The 14788-nt window shown below is 39.7% G+C and overlaps 1 protein-coding gene across 1 annotated transcript in view; it reads right to left on the reverse strand.

The window, feature by feature from the left end:
• Positions 1–6124: 6124 nt before the first annotated feature.
• snta1 (syntrophin, alpha 1) overlaps positions 6125–14788 on the reverse strand; it is a 28355-nt gene continuing 19691 nt past the window's right edge. The window contains exons 3-8 of the mRNA XM_080026463.1: positions 11043–11241; positions 10558–10747; positions 10079–10209; positions 9311–9507; positions 8375–8562; positions 6125–7646 (exon numbers count right to left, since the gene is read on the reverse strand). Coding sequence (XP_079882589.1) covers positions 7554–7646; positions 8375–8562; positions 9311–9507; positions 10079–10209; positions 10558–10747; positions 11043–11241 — 998 coding nt within the window. The 3' untranslated portion in view covers positions 6125–7553. The remainder of the gene's footprint in view (positions 7647–8374; positions 8563–9310; positions 9508–10078; positions 10210–10557; positions 10748–11042; positions 11242–14788) is intronic.

The following is a 14788-nucleotide window of genomic DNA, read 5'->3' on the forward strand; positions in this document are numbered from 1 at the left end:
GCAATTAAATCATTCGTAAGTTTAATTGCATGTGTTAACCGTGAGCCAGTAATGACTTCAATCCTGTTTTCTTCTCACACCCACATACACGCAGCTCGTGGCCCTTTTCTTTCTCCTGTTTGTCAGACTCAAATAATAAACACAGGAGAACGTTCTGGGGGGGGGGGGAAGGCACGTTTTAATACACTTTATTTGAAAAAAATGGATTATCAAATTAATGAGAACTGCTCAATAACTGCTGCAGCGAGGAATGCTTCCCACCTAATTGAATTAGGGTTTTCATTTCTGTGATTTCTATGTTTGTTTTTGGCAGCTGCCATCTGTTTGCATGGGACCGGCTCTATTAATAAACTATTCAGATTGAGATGGGGCTTTATTCCAGCAACTGTTTCTCACCTCCTCTCTCTCTGTGTCTCTCTCTCTCTCTGTGTCTCCCTCTCTCTCCCCTCTCTATCCTGTTCTCGCATCCTCACTCACTCAAATGATTGTCATGGAAATCAACAGAGGTGCCAAGCCACAAACAAAAGAAAGAGGCTTTAACACACACCTGAGCCAAAAAGAACAGAACTGTAGTCTAATTACGATGGGAACAATTAAGACTTCACACAGGAACATATGCTCATGAATACCAATCAATGAAGACAGAATAGGGAAGTGGTGGCGTTGGATATGAGTGTCTATATGATGGTGTTGCTATGGGGGAAAAAAAGCATTTTAACCCAGCACGGGAGGTAATAAAAACGTCCAGCTTTGTTTGCCATTTCCTTATTATTTAATCTACATTTTTTGTGGTTTATTTTTTAATGTTTATGTAACTCCTTTCTTCAATTAAGAAAAAATAACTTGAGCGTGCCATTACTATAGCTCTCTTGTTGACAGCAACTGTTTCCATTTCAACGCCCTGAAGAACAAGGAATTCCAATCCGGGCTTTGCTCAGTATTCTGATCACACACACCTCTCTCCTCCAGTAATACAAGTCTACTTTAAAATTCATAACTACATTTGGAAAGAATAAAAGGGTGCCCTGATGGAATATTTTCCAAGGAGCTTACTTGAGCGAAAATACAATTCGCTTTGGCATATTTAATAACCCTAACCTGGTCTTTAAGGCATACAGAAGTAATAACAATATTTGGAAGAAAAATAAAAAATAAAAAAATACCGGGGACTGAAAAAAAAGAAAGAAATCCAAGATGTGCCTTAGCATGAAATGAGTATCCATAATTCCTGCCTCTAGGAAGAGAATGATTGAGGGAACCAAAGAAAGAAAGAAAGAAAGAAAGAAAGAAAGAAAGAAAGAAAGAAAGAAAGAAAGAAAGAAAGAAAGAAAGAAAGAAAGAAAGAAAGAAAGAAAGAAAGAAAGAAAGAAAGAAAGAAAGAAAGAAAGAAAGAAAGAAAGAAAGAAAGAAAGAAAGAAAGAAAGAAAGAAAGAAAGAAAGAAATTAAAGGGACAAGAGATGGAGAGAAGCCTTGTCGAAGTTAGAAACAGCTCAGCTCTCATTTTCTGCCTTTCTCTCCCTCTCTCTTCTTCTTCTGCCCGGGAGGCATTTTGAATTGAATCAAACAACCTAGATTGATTAAGCCTGGGTGAATGACTTTCCAATGACACAGGATTCAGCCATAGCCTGGGCCCCATCCCTCTGTACATATTTGACATGGTTATTGAGGAGTTGATGGCGAGAGCGATTGCGCAGTTGTGTCCTATTCGGACTCTGAGGCTTGAAACATTGTGGCTGGGCTTAATGTTGCCGCCATTAGCTAGGTTCCTGGAAAGTCCTGTTTCATTCCTGTTGAATCCTGCTTTTGATTCCAACCCAGCCTCTCAGGATGAAAAGCACAATGAATGAGTGTGAGAAAATAGATAACATGCTCCTCCAATTGGAATATGAATTGACTCGAGTCTTAGTATTAATCTCTTGCCCTCTTTCCTCCCTCCAGTCTTTTTTGTGTTAAGAGGGAGAAACCAGATAGGGTGAGAGAGAGAGAGAGACAAAGAGAGAGAGAGCGAGAGAGAGAGAGAGAGAAGGAGAAACAAGAAGACATATAATATTGAATATTGTGGGATGTCCTGTTCTGAATTAGGTCAGGACCAATCAAAGCTTAAATGCTCTCTCTCTCTCTCTCTCTCTCTCTCTCATTTGCTCTATCCCTCTCTCTCTTTTCCCTACTGAACACATGGAGAGACAGAGACCCCTACTGTTTCTCACAAAACTTTTAAACCCCTCAGACCTGACCATTTTCTGTCCTCCCTCGATACTCTACTGCCACCTGTCTGCTATGACCCACATTGCAGAATATGATGTAACCAAGGGTCCATAATACTGTAAAAACAGACAGCACTGTCTATCCACAGTCATGTGAAAAGTATACAATTCCAAATCTTACTCTTAGGTATTTTGATTATTGAACCCCTGTTTGGTCTGTACATATTAAACTATATTATATACTTTTATTACAAATGTTGTAGGCTTCCATCAACCCCCTTAAGGATGAGGCAGGATCTGCTATTAGACAACTGCCAGTTTATTGAAGTCCATTTAAGTAAACCATACATGTAAAATGTACTGATATTCTGTGACAATTTTAAATAGAAAAGTATGTTTTTTTTTCTCCAAATTATTTATTTCTTTTTTACTTGGTTTTCCTGTTTTTTTCTTCCAGTGTTCTGCCTGTCAATGGTAATAGAATGTGCCTATGTATTCCTGTATGTCATGTGTAAAACTTCTCAAAGAATAACTAGAAGTTATTAAACCTAAAAACACAACACATTACAAGTATTATCAACCAAATGTACTGAACATTAACATTATGTCTATCAAAGGTAATCAAACGTTGTAAGATCTGAAACAACAAAGTAACAATATACTGTAGATACCAATAGTACATCTAGAATTTAGTGAAGTGAAATTCAAAAGCAGCATTAAACATCAAAACCAGAGTAAAGTCCTCAAATTTGCACTTAATATGCTCAGCCCTGTTGCACAGATCTTTTAGCAAAAGTGCATCGCAGGTATTCTAGTTTTTTGAGAACATTTGCATTCACAACCATCCTTGATATTTTGATTATGCTCATGATTTGAGGAGAGCGGTATACAGTACAGTGTGGTGACTCAATCTTATAGGACAAACTTTCATAATAAACATGATGGCAGCACTGACGATCATAGTAATTGATGACTGTGATGATGGCTTTACAGAGGAAGTGATGGAGACAGGAACCACAGTATGCACATGGCTGTACAAGTGATTCTGATCAACAGCTTTACCAATAATTGCAGCAGTTGAGTAATGAGTAATACACTGTAGATATGCTGCCAAATGGACCCTCTGGTCTTGTGCCATTTCAGAATGTTTAAGAGGACATTTTAATTTTCTCAGTAACATATTCATAGCAATTGCTTTCCATTCGAATAGGAAAAAAAAAATATTCTCCATTGTCCAATGTATTACTTTAACAAGACATTTGACACTATTCAAAATGAAAAGAGAGCTATAGTCTAAATGGCATAGGTCAGTTCAACTCTACTTAGTGCAGAACCTCACATGAGAATATTTTTAAGCAAGGCAATAAAGCATTTATAGGCCATAAAACCTATCATTAGTCCACAGTTGGGCAAACCTTAGGGATTGGAGAAAGAAAGAGAAAAAGAGAGAGAGACAGGGAGAAAGAGAGAGAGAGAGAAAGAGAGAGAGAGCCATTTTAATGATTACATGCAGGAGCTGTGGAGTGCATGGTTTTTGATCTTTGGAAAGATAATCAGGTTTATTTGATTGTAGTGCAGCAAACTGTGATTACATGTGCAACACGATGAATTTCCCTCTTTTCCTATTCACTTATGTTTTGTTTCCTTAATGGACACTGCTCCTAACATCGATTTAACACAGTTGGATCAGCTGGAGTGTTTGGGCACATGTTTTAGCCCATTCATATTTAAAGGCCTTTTTATGCCAGTGTGTTTTTCTAGTGGGAGAGAAAAAATGTAATCTTAAGGGGAGACTTTTATTTAACTAAATGTCATTGTTATGTCGGAAGCTGAAAGTGGAGACTGATCTGAAATTCCTGCCATAGTATAAATACACTGTGGGCTAAACCATTAAAAAAAAAAACACGCCAGTATATTTATTTAACAGGAGTGTGCATTTCTTGTTCAGCATGAAATAGTCCTATCGCCAGTCTATGTGCTTTTCAATATTTTCACATGTCGCCTATACTGTACATACATTCACACCACATTCCTGGTTATTGTGGAAATCCATGAGCCATAATACCCAATTGGTTACGGTCCCTCGCCAATCTTACACATGGAGTCAATACGCCTCCCCTTTGTATGTGAACAATGCTTGAGATTGCAGAGTATATAGTGTTCTATCCAGTGCAACATTTTTTCCCTTAGCCCGTTGCAATTACTAACATCATATTTCCTGACAAATGGCTCCCGTCTCCCTCTCTCTCCCTCCTAAGTGCCCTTCCATTTTTGTTAATCAAAATATATTCACACAATCTCCTCCTCCTCTCCAGCAAATCTGAGAGGCTGATTGGCAATTTCAGCAGCGAAACCTCAGTTCATGGCGGATGGAGGAGGTGGGGGGGGGAGTGGGGAGTGGGGGAGAGAGGAATAGACTCAACCAATCCGAGAGCTGCCTGCCGTTACCATGGTAACGTCTCAACAAGAAAGGAGAGGGGGGAGATATGATCAGATGTGAACACTCTATTGTGATTTGGTAGGGCTGATATATACAACTCGCAGTTTTGTTATTACTACATACTCTCCTGCTTCCATTTGTTGTGCGGGCACACACATACAAAATATGTGTTGAGAGAAAGCATATGCACACACACACACACACACACACACACACACACACACACACACACACACACACACACACACACTCTCACCACTCTCACACACACACACACACACACACACACACACACACACACACACACACACACACACACACACACACACATAGGCTACACACAGACACTAACACACACACACACACACTCACACTTTGCACAGTAACAAATAGCTTCTGCGCTCCACTGATAGCATTGCATCGTGTCAGTAAAAGCCCATAAGAGGGGACTGTTTGCGTGCTCCTTTTACAATGGCTATAGCAGCAGGCCTAATCGTCTCCCATCACACACCCCGCTGGCTTAAGCATCTCATCACCATCACCATCATCTTTGCTCTGCCCATTATACAGATCTGTGTGGACTTCATGAGACTTTCAGACCACCAACTGGGACTGTTTAAATAGAGCCAGCGTGTAGGCTAGAGATCTGCTTTTCAGTGGAGCGGCGGCTCGTTAAAGACCATGATATATGAATAAAATAATATGGTATTAAAAGTTACAGCTGGAGATGAAAAGTGCATCAGGGACCGACTTAAAATGGACTTTACAAGGCTGTTTGGTTTTACACAGAGCTGTTATATCAGACTCATAATTTAACTTCTTTTAATGCATGGCCCGGTAACCGTTTTTTAGAATCATCCCAGGAATGAATGGTGTAATGAGGGATCAATATAAATACAATATGATTTCAGATTGTGAGCTTTATTTATTTTTTAATTGGCCTTATGTGGCTGTTAAGGTTTACAATTTAGCAAACTGATGCTGTTTACAGATCCATTAGTTACAGAACACTAGCATTTATTTGGAGTCATGTTTCTGGTAACCTGATGTACGTCTTACATTCACACTCATTTAAGCAAAATGCTAAGTGCTCCAACTATATTCACCAACTATTTAGTTTTTCTGGTGTTGCTAGGCAAATACTGTAAGGTGCTTCGGTAGCTTTTCTCTTATTTTTGGTGTTAAAAAAAACAAGACAAAGACCTGAAAGATACAAAATAAAATGCTCTGTGCAGCTGAGGGATATGTATTAGTGCAGCATGATTTTTAGCTGTAATTATTTCAATACAATTTGAGACCATTTTTTTTGCAAACATAAAAAAAACACAGCAGTTATGTTCTGTGCTTTCAGTTAAGCCTCTGTTTTGAAAGCGATATTATAATCAAGTGTGACGTTTGTGTGGCATCAAATAAAGCACATGCAAAGTGAACAATTAAAAGTTAACAAAGTTTATTACATGTTTATATACAAACAACCCTGCAAGGCACACCTTTGTTTAAATAAGAATATACGATGCATTTTATTCTTGAAAGCAAATTATGTTTTAGTTACAAGTCGGTTTAGTGTTGGACACAGAGAGAGAAAGGCCCCGAGTTGTGGATGTTCAGTCAACACAAAAAAATGTAAGAAAAATAATTAAAATAAAAACAAACTGTGATGTAAACAACTCAACATCTTTTAAACGGTAAATTAAAATGTTTAAAAGTTGGACACATTGTGTAAAAATGTACCGTCCCTTATTTCTGAAGACGCCTGTTTATATTCTAGTGTTTAAATGATGACGTGTAGACAAAAACACTGTACCGTTAAAAAGGTTGATCTTTAGAGCTAAACTCTGTATTGTTATTGTAATAGAACGCTTATCCATATCGGGTATGTTGCTCAGATGGACTGACACTTATTCATCAAAGCTGTTTGTCATTTATAAATACACGATTAACCTTTCTGGTTATCCAGGTTATCCCAATGTTTTCTGTTAGGAAAAAAATATACTAGTTTTTATCCACTTTATTAGTTTGGATTAAACCAAATGTAAAAAAGCCTTTCGTTATATATACTCTGTTAGTGATTTACTTGTATTAGGCCACGGAAAGGAAAAATAAAGGAAGGTTGTTCAGCTGCGAAGAAAAATATGTGATATGGCATTAGGAAGTTGATTCAAACATAAAACGTGTCACTTCTATGAAAATTCAGAGTTAAGGCAACTTGAGCATCCACATAAAAAGCAGACTGTTACAGTTATCCTCAGTACATTGTTCAGTACAGACTATTGATCAGACATGTCATTCTGTCACTCCACTGAAGCTGCCTTTATGAACAACAAACAAAAAAATGTTTGTCCAACATCAATCAGGACATCTGTGAAATCACTTTTGTTATGACTGCTCAGAGCACACAAAGCAAAGATTGAAAGATGAAAGGATGCTCATGACAAAAGGCTTGCCGTGACTCATGACGCTAAACAATGGGGCAAAAAAAAAAAAAAACGTCCAATGGTTGGGACTTCAAGCTTTAGAAAACATTAAGATGCAGGCTGTCATATTCACACAGTTTGTCATCAGAAAGTGTTATGACCTACTGTAATAGATTTGACAGATATGTCAGATCCCTTATATGGCTGCTCACTTGCGTCATCTGTAAAAACTCTCTTTAACTCACAAACTAAAAGTTCAATAAGAGGTCCATCAATGCTGCATTTTTCTCTGCATTTCCCTAGAAAAAGACCAGGGGGTGCCTGACTATATATGTATGCTAATTCTCAAGGCCTACGTAGGCTGAAAAGAAGGGCTTAGTCAGCATCTTCTCCCAGGGGCCGCGTCCTCTGGTGTTTCATAGTCTTTGTGTTGCTGTGTTGGCTGTGTGTGATTGAATATTCCTATGGTTGATGTTCTGGATGGTCGGCCATTATCATGCCAGCAGGCCGAGTCTCTTGACCTTAGCAGACAGGAACGAGTGGATGATGAAGACGATGGTCTTGGGGCAAGAGTGAAGGTCCAGTTGCTAAAAGAAGAGATAGAAATAGCGGAAAGACGTCAACATGAGAGTATCTAAATCACACTTTTTGCATCCCAATCCCTTACACAATCAACATCTTGGCATATTGTAAGATAAAAAATGTTAAAGAAGTTCAGTAGGCTATAATAAAAGTACATATTTTTAATTAAAATAATAAATAGGTTAGCATTAAGTGAATAAGTATATAAGCACCATTTCAAATATTTTATAATATCAGTTCATTCTCAATTTGATTGTTATTTTGTCATATCAGCAGTTTACACATTTGTTCTATAGATGGCTCAGAGCCATTTTTAACTTTCATCCACACATTTCTTTGTATTTGTATTTACAGCTTACAAAATACCAGTGGTACTGTTATGCTGCTCTTTGCCTTTACCACAGTTCTCCATTAGATTCCCTTCAAACACAAACACTCACCAGCTGTCATGTTTGATAATAACAACTCCAGCTAACCTTGACAAATGTAATAAAACAGCTCAAATTAATTTTTTATTTTTATTTAACCTTTATTTAACCAGGAAAAAAACCTATTGAGATTAAAAATCTCTTTTTCAAAGGTGACCTGGCCAAGACAGGCAGCAGCACAATGAACCACAGTTACAGACAAACAGTTACAGACAAACACACAGGGACAAAATTATGGCGGTTATAATGTAATAATCCTGAAATCGCTTCATATTGAGAAATTCCAGCCTAGAATAGTAACTTACAATCTCTGCCTCTGGGCCTCCAAAATCCAGGAACATCATGCGGACTCCATCGTCAGAGGACATTCTTAGGCGCTCGAAGGGCTGCTGGAGCAGAACGCTTTTCCTCACGCCCATCTCCTCGTGAAAGAGAGTGAAGCCTTCATCGATGTGAACTCCCAGGGTGCACTCCTTCCCATTCCAACTACAGGCTGCCAAGGCAGAAAGAAACAGGGGGAAACATAGTGTCAGTCACATCAAAATAAGTAAATGTAAGGATTTTACAGCTTCTGGCTTAAGTTCTTTTTGAAATAAATATAACTTATTTCTTGTGCTATCATTCTGTTCAGAGCTCAGTCCAATAGTGTATTCGAATACTTCTAGACCATTATTTTTGGCAGAAGGTTTTTGCACCACCGCGTGCTACCAACAGAGGGCAATGTAAGAACATTCCTACACTGCGCTGAATATGAACTGCTGCCTGTCTGACAAATTAAGATTTGTTACTGTAAACATTTAATAGCTTTAAAACAGTTAAGATGTATGTGTCTGTTATAAGTTAGTGTTAGAAGGAGAGCACCCTTAGTTGATTCTAACTACAAGTCCTTTTGGATGGAATTGTATATAGTAGTTTAGTTATTATCAGTTAACAATTCTTGCCTGATCAAATGCTTATGTTCCTGATACTCATCATAAAATAACATACTTTTAACTGGCAATATAGGCACATCATTCCTTCTCATGCACAGTAGGTATGAACTGATAGGCCTCATATCATCATACAACATTAGCTGTACCATGAGAAGAGTCATGTTAACAAAGACAACCAAAGACTATTTCCAATTCCTTGTGCCCTTCTCATAGTTCAGAAAAAAAGTTTTAATGTTCAAGTTAAAGGTGGAGAAACTATGTAGCAAGCAATGAAGATGGAAGTGGTAGTTAAGGTCTGTGTATCTGTACCCGCGGTGACCTCCTTGATGAGCTCAGCAGCATTGTGGCAACCCTCCACCAGCAGATGAGTCCAGGTGGACAGCTCCTTGGCAGAGTCCACCCTGAACAAATGGGTCTCCACGCCCTGTTTGGTGCCAGTACGCAGGCCAAAGGAAAGGTCTGAGTCCAGGAGAGGAGAGCTTTTCCCTGGGCCAGAGTGCACCAGTCTAAAGGGCAGCAGTGGAGCAAGTGTGAGAAGAAGATGAACAAGAGAAAAAGGGTAATCAATAATCGTATTAAAAGTGTGTGACAGAAAGAGCAATTTAATGGCCGTCCATGTTTGGGTGTTACAGAGTCACAAAGTGAGACGGGGTGAGCACAGGAAAACGAAAAAAAGGAAGGGGAAAAACACATGACTCATAGGTTCTGGTTCCACTAATGTTTTCCGAATGAATTGTGACGTTATATGTGGCAAAATTTCCAATAGTCTGAGTATGGAAAGAGTGAGCCTGCACTCTTTGGCCGGGGCCAAAACAAGCATGGGAAGGACTGTTAACTAAAAAACTGTTCAGGGTGGATGAGAGATAAACGCAGGAAGAGGAAAAGCATGTTCATATAATGTACTGTAATGGGTGTGTGTGTGTGTATGTGTGTGTGTGTGTGTGTGTGTGTGTAGGTGCGTGTGTGTGTGTGTGTGTGTGTGTGTGTGTGTGTGTGTGTGTGTGTGTGTGTGTGTGTGTGTGTGTGTGTGTGTGTTTCTGTGGTTGTGCATATGTGTGGGCATTTGTGCATGCTGACCTGGTAGCAATGAGTGGGTGGCTCTTGGTGGGGCTGCTGAAGATCTCTTTGCTTTCAGGCAGTGAGGGATACAGAAGCAGGTCTCTGTCAGTCAACACAGCCAGAACCGGTTTCTCTGGACCCTGGGTCACCTGCACACATGCACATTTGAGGCAGAGTTAATACAAATCTCTCATGTGATTTTCGTGAATGGCATATTAATGAAACGTGCCATTGGACTTAAGTAGGTTGAAGTTAAGAATCAGGGATCAGGATGTTAAAGGTGTATTCTGGTGGCGATTCTGGAGAATGCTTGTTATCAGAATCACTTTGTCAAAATCAGTGAATATCTCGAAATGTGACAAAAATTATATAACAGAGAAAACCAGAACACCGTCAATAATAATAATGCTTCATGAATAACTGAAAAAAGTACTGAGGAGCATGTCTTGTTTCATGGATCATGTGCTGTGTGTGTGTGTGTCTGTACCCTTGCCTACCTGCTCTGCGATCCAGCCCAGATGTTTGACCTCCATGCCAGGCTGCATGCTCTTCATCTCCTCCCTCACTCGCGCTAAGAGGTTGGCGGCGCCGGCCTGGATGGCATTGTACCAGGACTGGGCCATGGCCGGGTCTTTTGCCCGCAGGAACACAGAGTTCTTTCTGCTGGATGAAATCACCTCAAAATACCTGGCAGAAGAGACGAGAGGAGGAGGAGGAGAAGCCAGCAGGGGGATGACAGAAAGAGGCAGTTAGAGAAATGAAATACAAAAGAACAGAACATTTTTGGGGGGGGGGGGGGTGAGGATGTTTCAGATATTTACAAAGAGCAAGACGGCATAAAAAGAGCTCCCCTTTACAATATTCTCTGTAAGCCAACATTTTTTTTGTTGTTCTCTTCAGATGAGCTCTGTCAGATTTGTTTATTTTCTTTATAAATGTATGAAGTGGCAACACGGCTGTAAACTTCTGTCACAAAAGGTACCTGTTTTCTGTGTCTGGGGGGCACTGTTTCCGTGACACCTGGCACATCTTGAGCGGGATGCTGCGGGGCTCCTTGATGTCGCTGGGTGTGAGCTCGCTGCCCCTCTGAGGTGTGGAGGGGGGAGAGTCCCAGGGCAGGGTGGCTCCGGGGGACCCTCCCGCGTTCTTAAAGAAGGCCGACATCTCCTTGATGTATTTCACTGAAAGAGATAAAAAGGGAATTTGGGATGAGTTGAAAAAAACTCTGTAGCAGCAGCAGTTAGGAACAGCGTTCAAAAAAGGCGCAGAAGATCATCTGTGAAGAATTCTGTGTTTTAAGAGTTAACTGCTACTATTTATAGCGTACGTATCGGCAAATATATTATTATGCAGTATTGTGCTTTTTCTATGCTATCTATTCTATGCTGTGATTATATATTTTGTATTAAAGTAATGTATTCATGTCCTTTGAGTTCTTTTTATCTTGAGTGTTTTTTTTTGGTTTCACACTCAATTGCCCTTTGGGGACAAATTATGTTGTTAATTGAATTTGGTTAATTCCTGCCAATAATGACCATTGGTCAATACAATAGCAGTGCTGATGCTGTCATGATGATTGGAGTCCATACAGTCAATGGGACAATCAGTATTGACTATTTAATTACATACGTAATTACTAAAAACAGGAGGTTATTACAGAGATCACAGGAAATGAGAAAGAACTGAACTGGGGGAGCTGATCACCTTACTGGCCCACAGGACAAGGATTGACCAATACAAATCTTTGCTGGATCCAATCTACTGTTACTAAATGAATTTGTGGTAATGCTTTCCCTTCGCTCATATCTATTCTGATCAGGTCTTGTTGAAAATGCACAGTTTTACCAAGCACACACACACTCATACACCTACTCTCTCAAACACACACACACACACACACACACACACACACACACACACACACACACACACACACACACACACACACACACACACACACACACACACACACACACACACACACACACACACACACACACACACACACACACACACACACACACACACACACACACACACACACACACACACACACACACACACACACACACACACACACACACACACGGCCTAAGCTGCAGTCCAATAGGCTGTGGTATGGGTTTGGCACAAGTAGCCGCTGCTGGAGTAAAAATAGCTGAGAGGACATGGCAAGGCATGAGGCTGAAGGAAGAGCTCTGGTTTCACTGGGGAACTGTGAAGTGCTCTTTCTGCACAGCGCAAGAGCTATGGAGCTAGAGGACAAGTTGAAGAGTCACTGCAAAACGACAACAGGAGTGAAGAGAGGGGGCTTCCACCGTTCCCAAAATAGCGCTAATGCCAGCCACCCGGGCAGGCAGACAGGGACACAGTTATCATATTAAAACATCAAGCATATCTCAAACTGTGTGCCCCCTTCTCTTTTGTGATTTAAAGTCACTACAAACAACTTATTGCTGTAGTCATTCAGATTTTCATTCCTTCCCTCTATCAAGACTTTGCAAAGTAAATCATTGACTAAAGCCAGGGGGGCAAAAGTTTCAGAAGGCTCCTTGTGAAATGTGTTCACACCGACTCACTCACTGCAAAGCTTCTTTCCAGACATCAGAATCTGTACCACGGCTTGTTTCATCTGTCAGATCAAGTAATGGCTTTGACCGTTCACTTGTAGTAGGTGTCTGTAGTGGAAAGCAAAAGGACACGACCGCTACAGATGTAATGCTTATGGAATCTATGAGCTCAAGAGCAGAGGCATCAAAGGGAGTTATGTGTGATGAGCAAGGCGAGAGATTGTTCACTTATCTCCTCCATGGCACGTCAGAACAACGGTCATTGAGTTTCAGTATCAGAGAAAGAAGGCTCCAGCCGATCTTATTGGGCTTGCAAAAAGTCTGTTTTCAGCCTTTAAAATTCCTTAATGTAATCAAAAAACCCAAACCGTACAGTAAAAAATGTCTAATGCTATGCGGAATTTTTTTTAAATTAAAGGTCATAAAACTGTGTGCTTGAAATGTCAAAGTAATGTCCTGAATAAGAAAATAAACCAGCAAAAGGTTTATGGAAGGAATGACTCAGCTTCTTTTTTTTCCCCAAACATGATGCCAACGTTTAAAACGGACAGATAATTTAGGGATAACGGTGAATGTTTGAAGTGGGACTGTAAAAATACAGTAGCTCCTATGAGTCAGTAGAATGTTAAGTTTTCTGCATACGCCTCCTTTTCTTCAGAAAGAAGGTATTCTTTCCCAGTAATGTCCTAGATCTCTACTCAGTCTCTGAGGTCAGTTCCTTTTCAGTTTCGGTGGTGATTTGGATTGTTTCGATGCGTGAAAGCTAAACGTGTTGGTAACACTTTATAATAACTATCCGTTGTAACTCGTTAATAGATCATTAGTAAACTCTTAATTAATGATTATTAATGATTTGTTAAGTGTTTGTTAGCAGTTTGTTAAGGATTTATAACAATGGTAGATAGTTAATAGTTTAATAATTGAATCAGTTCATCTGGGAGGTAATACGAGATTAACTGATCATGTCACGTTCAAGTCCATGGCATGCACAGTGTGTATTGAGTTTATTTAAAAATATTTGAAAATGGGGCTGCCCTCAGTTGCCCATGCACTGTGTATAGTCTATAGCCTATTTCAGCCTCGTCGGTATCTCGGATTACCTCCCAGATGAACTGATTAAATTATTAAGCTATTAACTATTTACCATTGTTATAAATCCTTAACAAACTGCTAACAAACACTCAACAAATCATTAATAATCATTAATTAAGAGTTTACTAATGATCTATTAACGAGTTACAACGGATAGTTATTATAAAGTGTTACCCTCTCTTTGCTAGTTTAATAAAATCCTCATCATGTATTGGTGTACCAGTGTGGTTTCCTGGGACAAACATTTAGGACACACCCATAGTCTGGCTTCAACGCAAACCTCTTGAACACATACAAACACACACAGATAAATACCCAACTTGATGCATATCTGAAAACAAAGTTATGGTGTGGAATCCCACAGGGCTGAGTATCAAGCCTCATTACTTTTCTGGAACTGACTCCACAGCACACAGTACCGAAAACTCTTTGGTATATTTCGTGATCATTACATTTTTTAAGAATATTTCTATAATGGCTGCTTGTGTCTAAATTACATCTAAGATTCAAGAATTCTGACATTTTGGTTGGATGAAGAAAAGAGTTAGTATTATATATCAAATAGGTTTACTAGTGGGGCATTGATGAACTGGGTGTAAAATCCCTCCCTTGAGTTACCGCTGTGTTTTCAATACTATGCCCCCCCCCCCCCCCCTGATGCTATGTATGGTGTATGAACTCAGATGACCCATGATGCATTTGAGGGACCCATAAAAGTTTTATTATACAAAATCATTTCAGTTGTATACTTGCCTCATGTACAATATGCACTGCAGAATCAGCTACATTTTCCAATATAAAAAAAGTGCAATTGTGGACAAAACTAGAAGTATTGGGAGTGTGGAGACTCGGAACACAAATCAGGCAGTGAGCAAGCAATATGTACCAGCCACAGCTTTGAAGTAGCTGTCAACTTGCATACGCAATGTTTCATGGAAATGAGCGTCTGTCCATTTGTTCTAGTGCCAACCCATTGATGTTCGTATCATAGGGTAGCCAAATGCTTCCTTGTTGCTGGACCAATGCCATTCCAAATTGATGGGGTCAATCTCAACGTGGCAAACTA

This window comes from Ammodytes marinus, assembly GCF_949987685.1.
Source record: "Ammodytes marinus genome assembly, chromosome: 4".
NCBI classification, from domain to species: domain Eukaryota; kingdom Metazoa; phylum Chordata; class Actinopteri; order Uranoscopiformes; family Ammodytidae; genus Ammodytes; species Ammodytes marinus.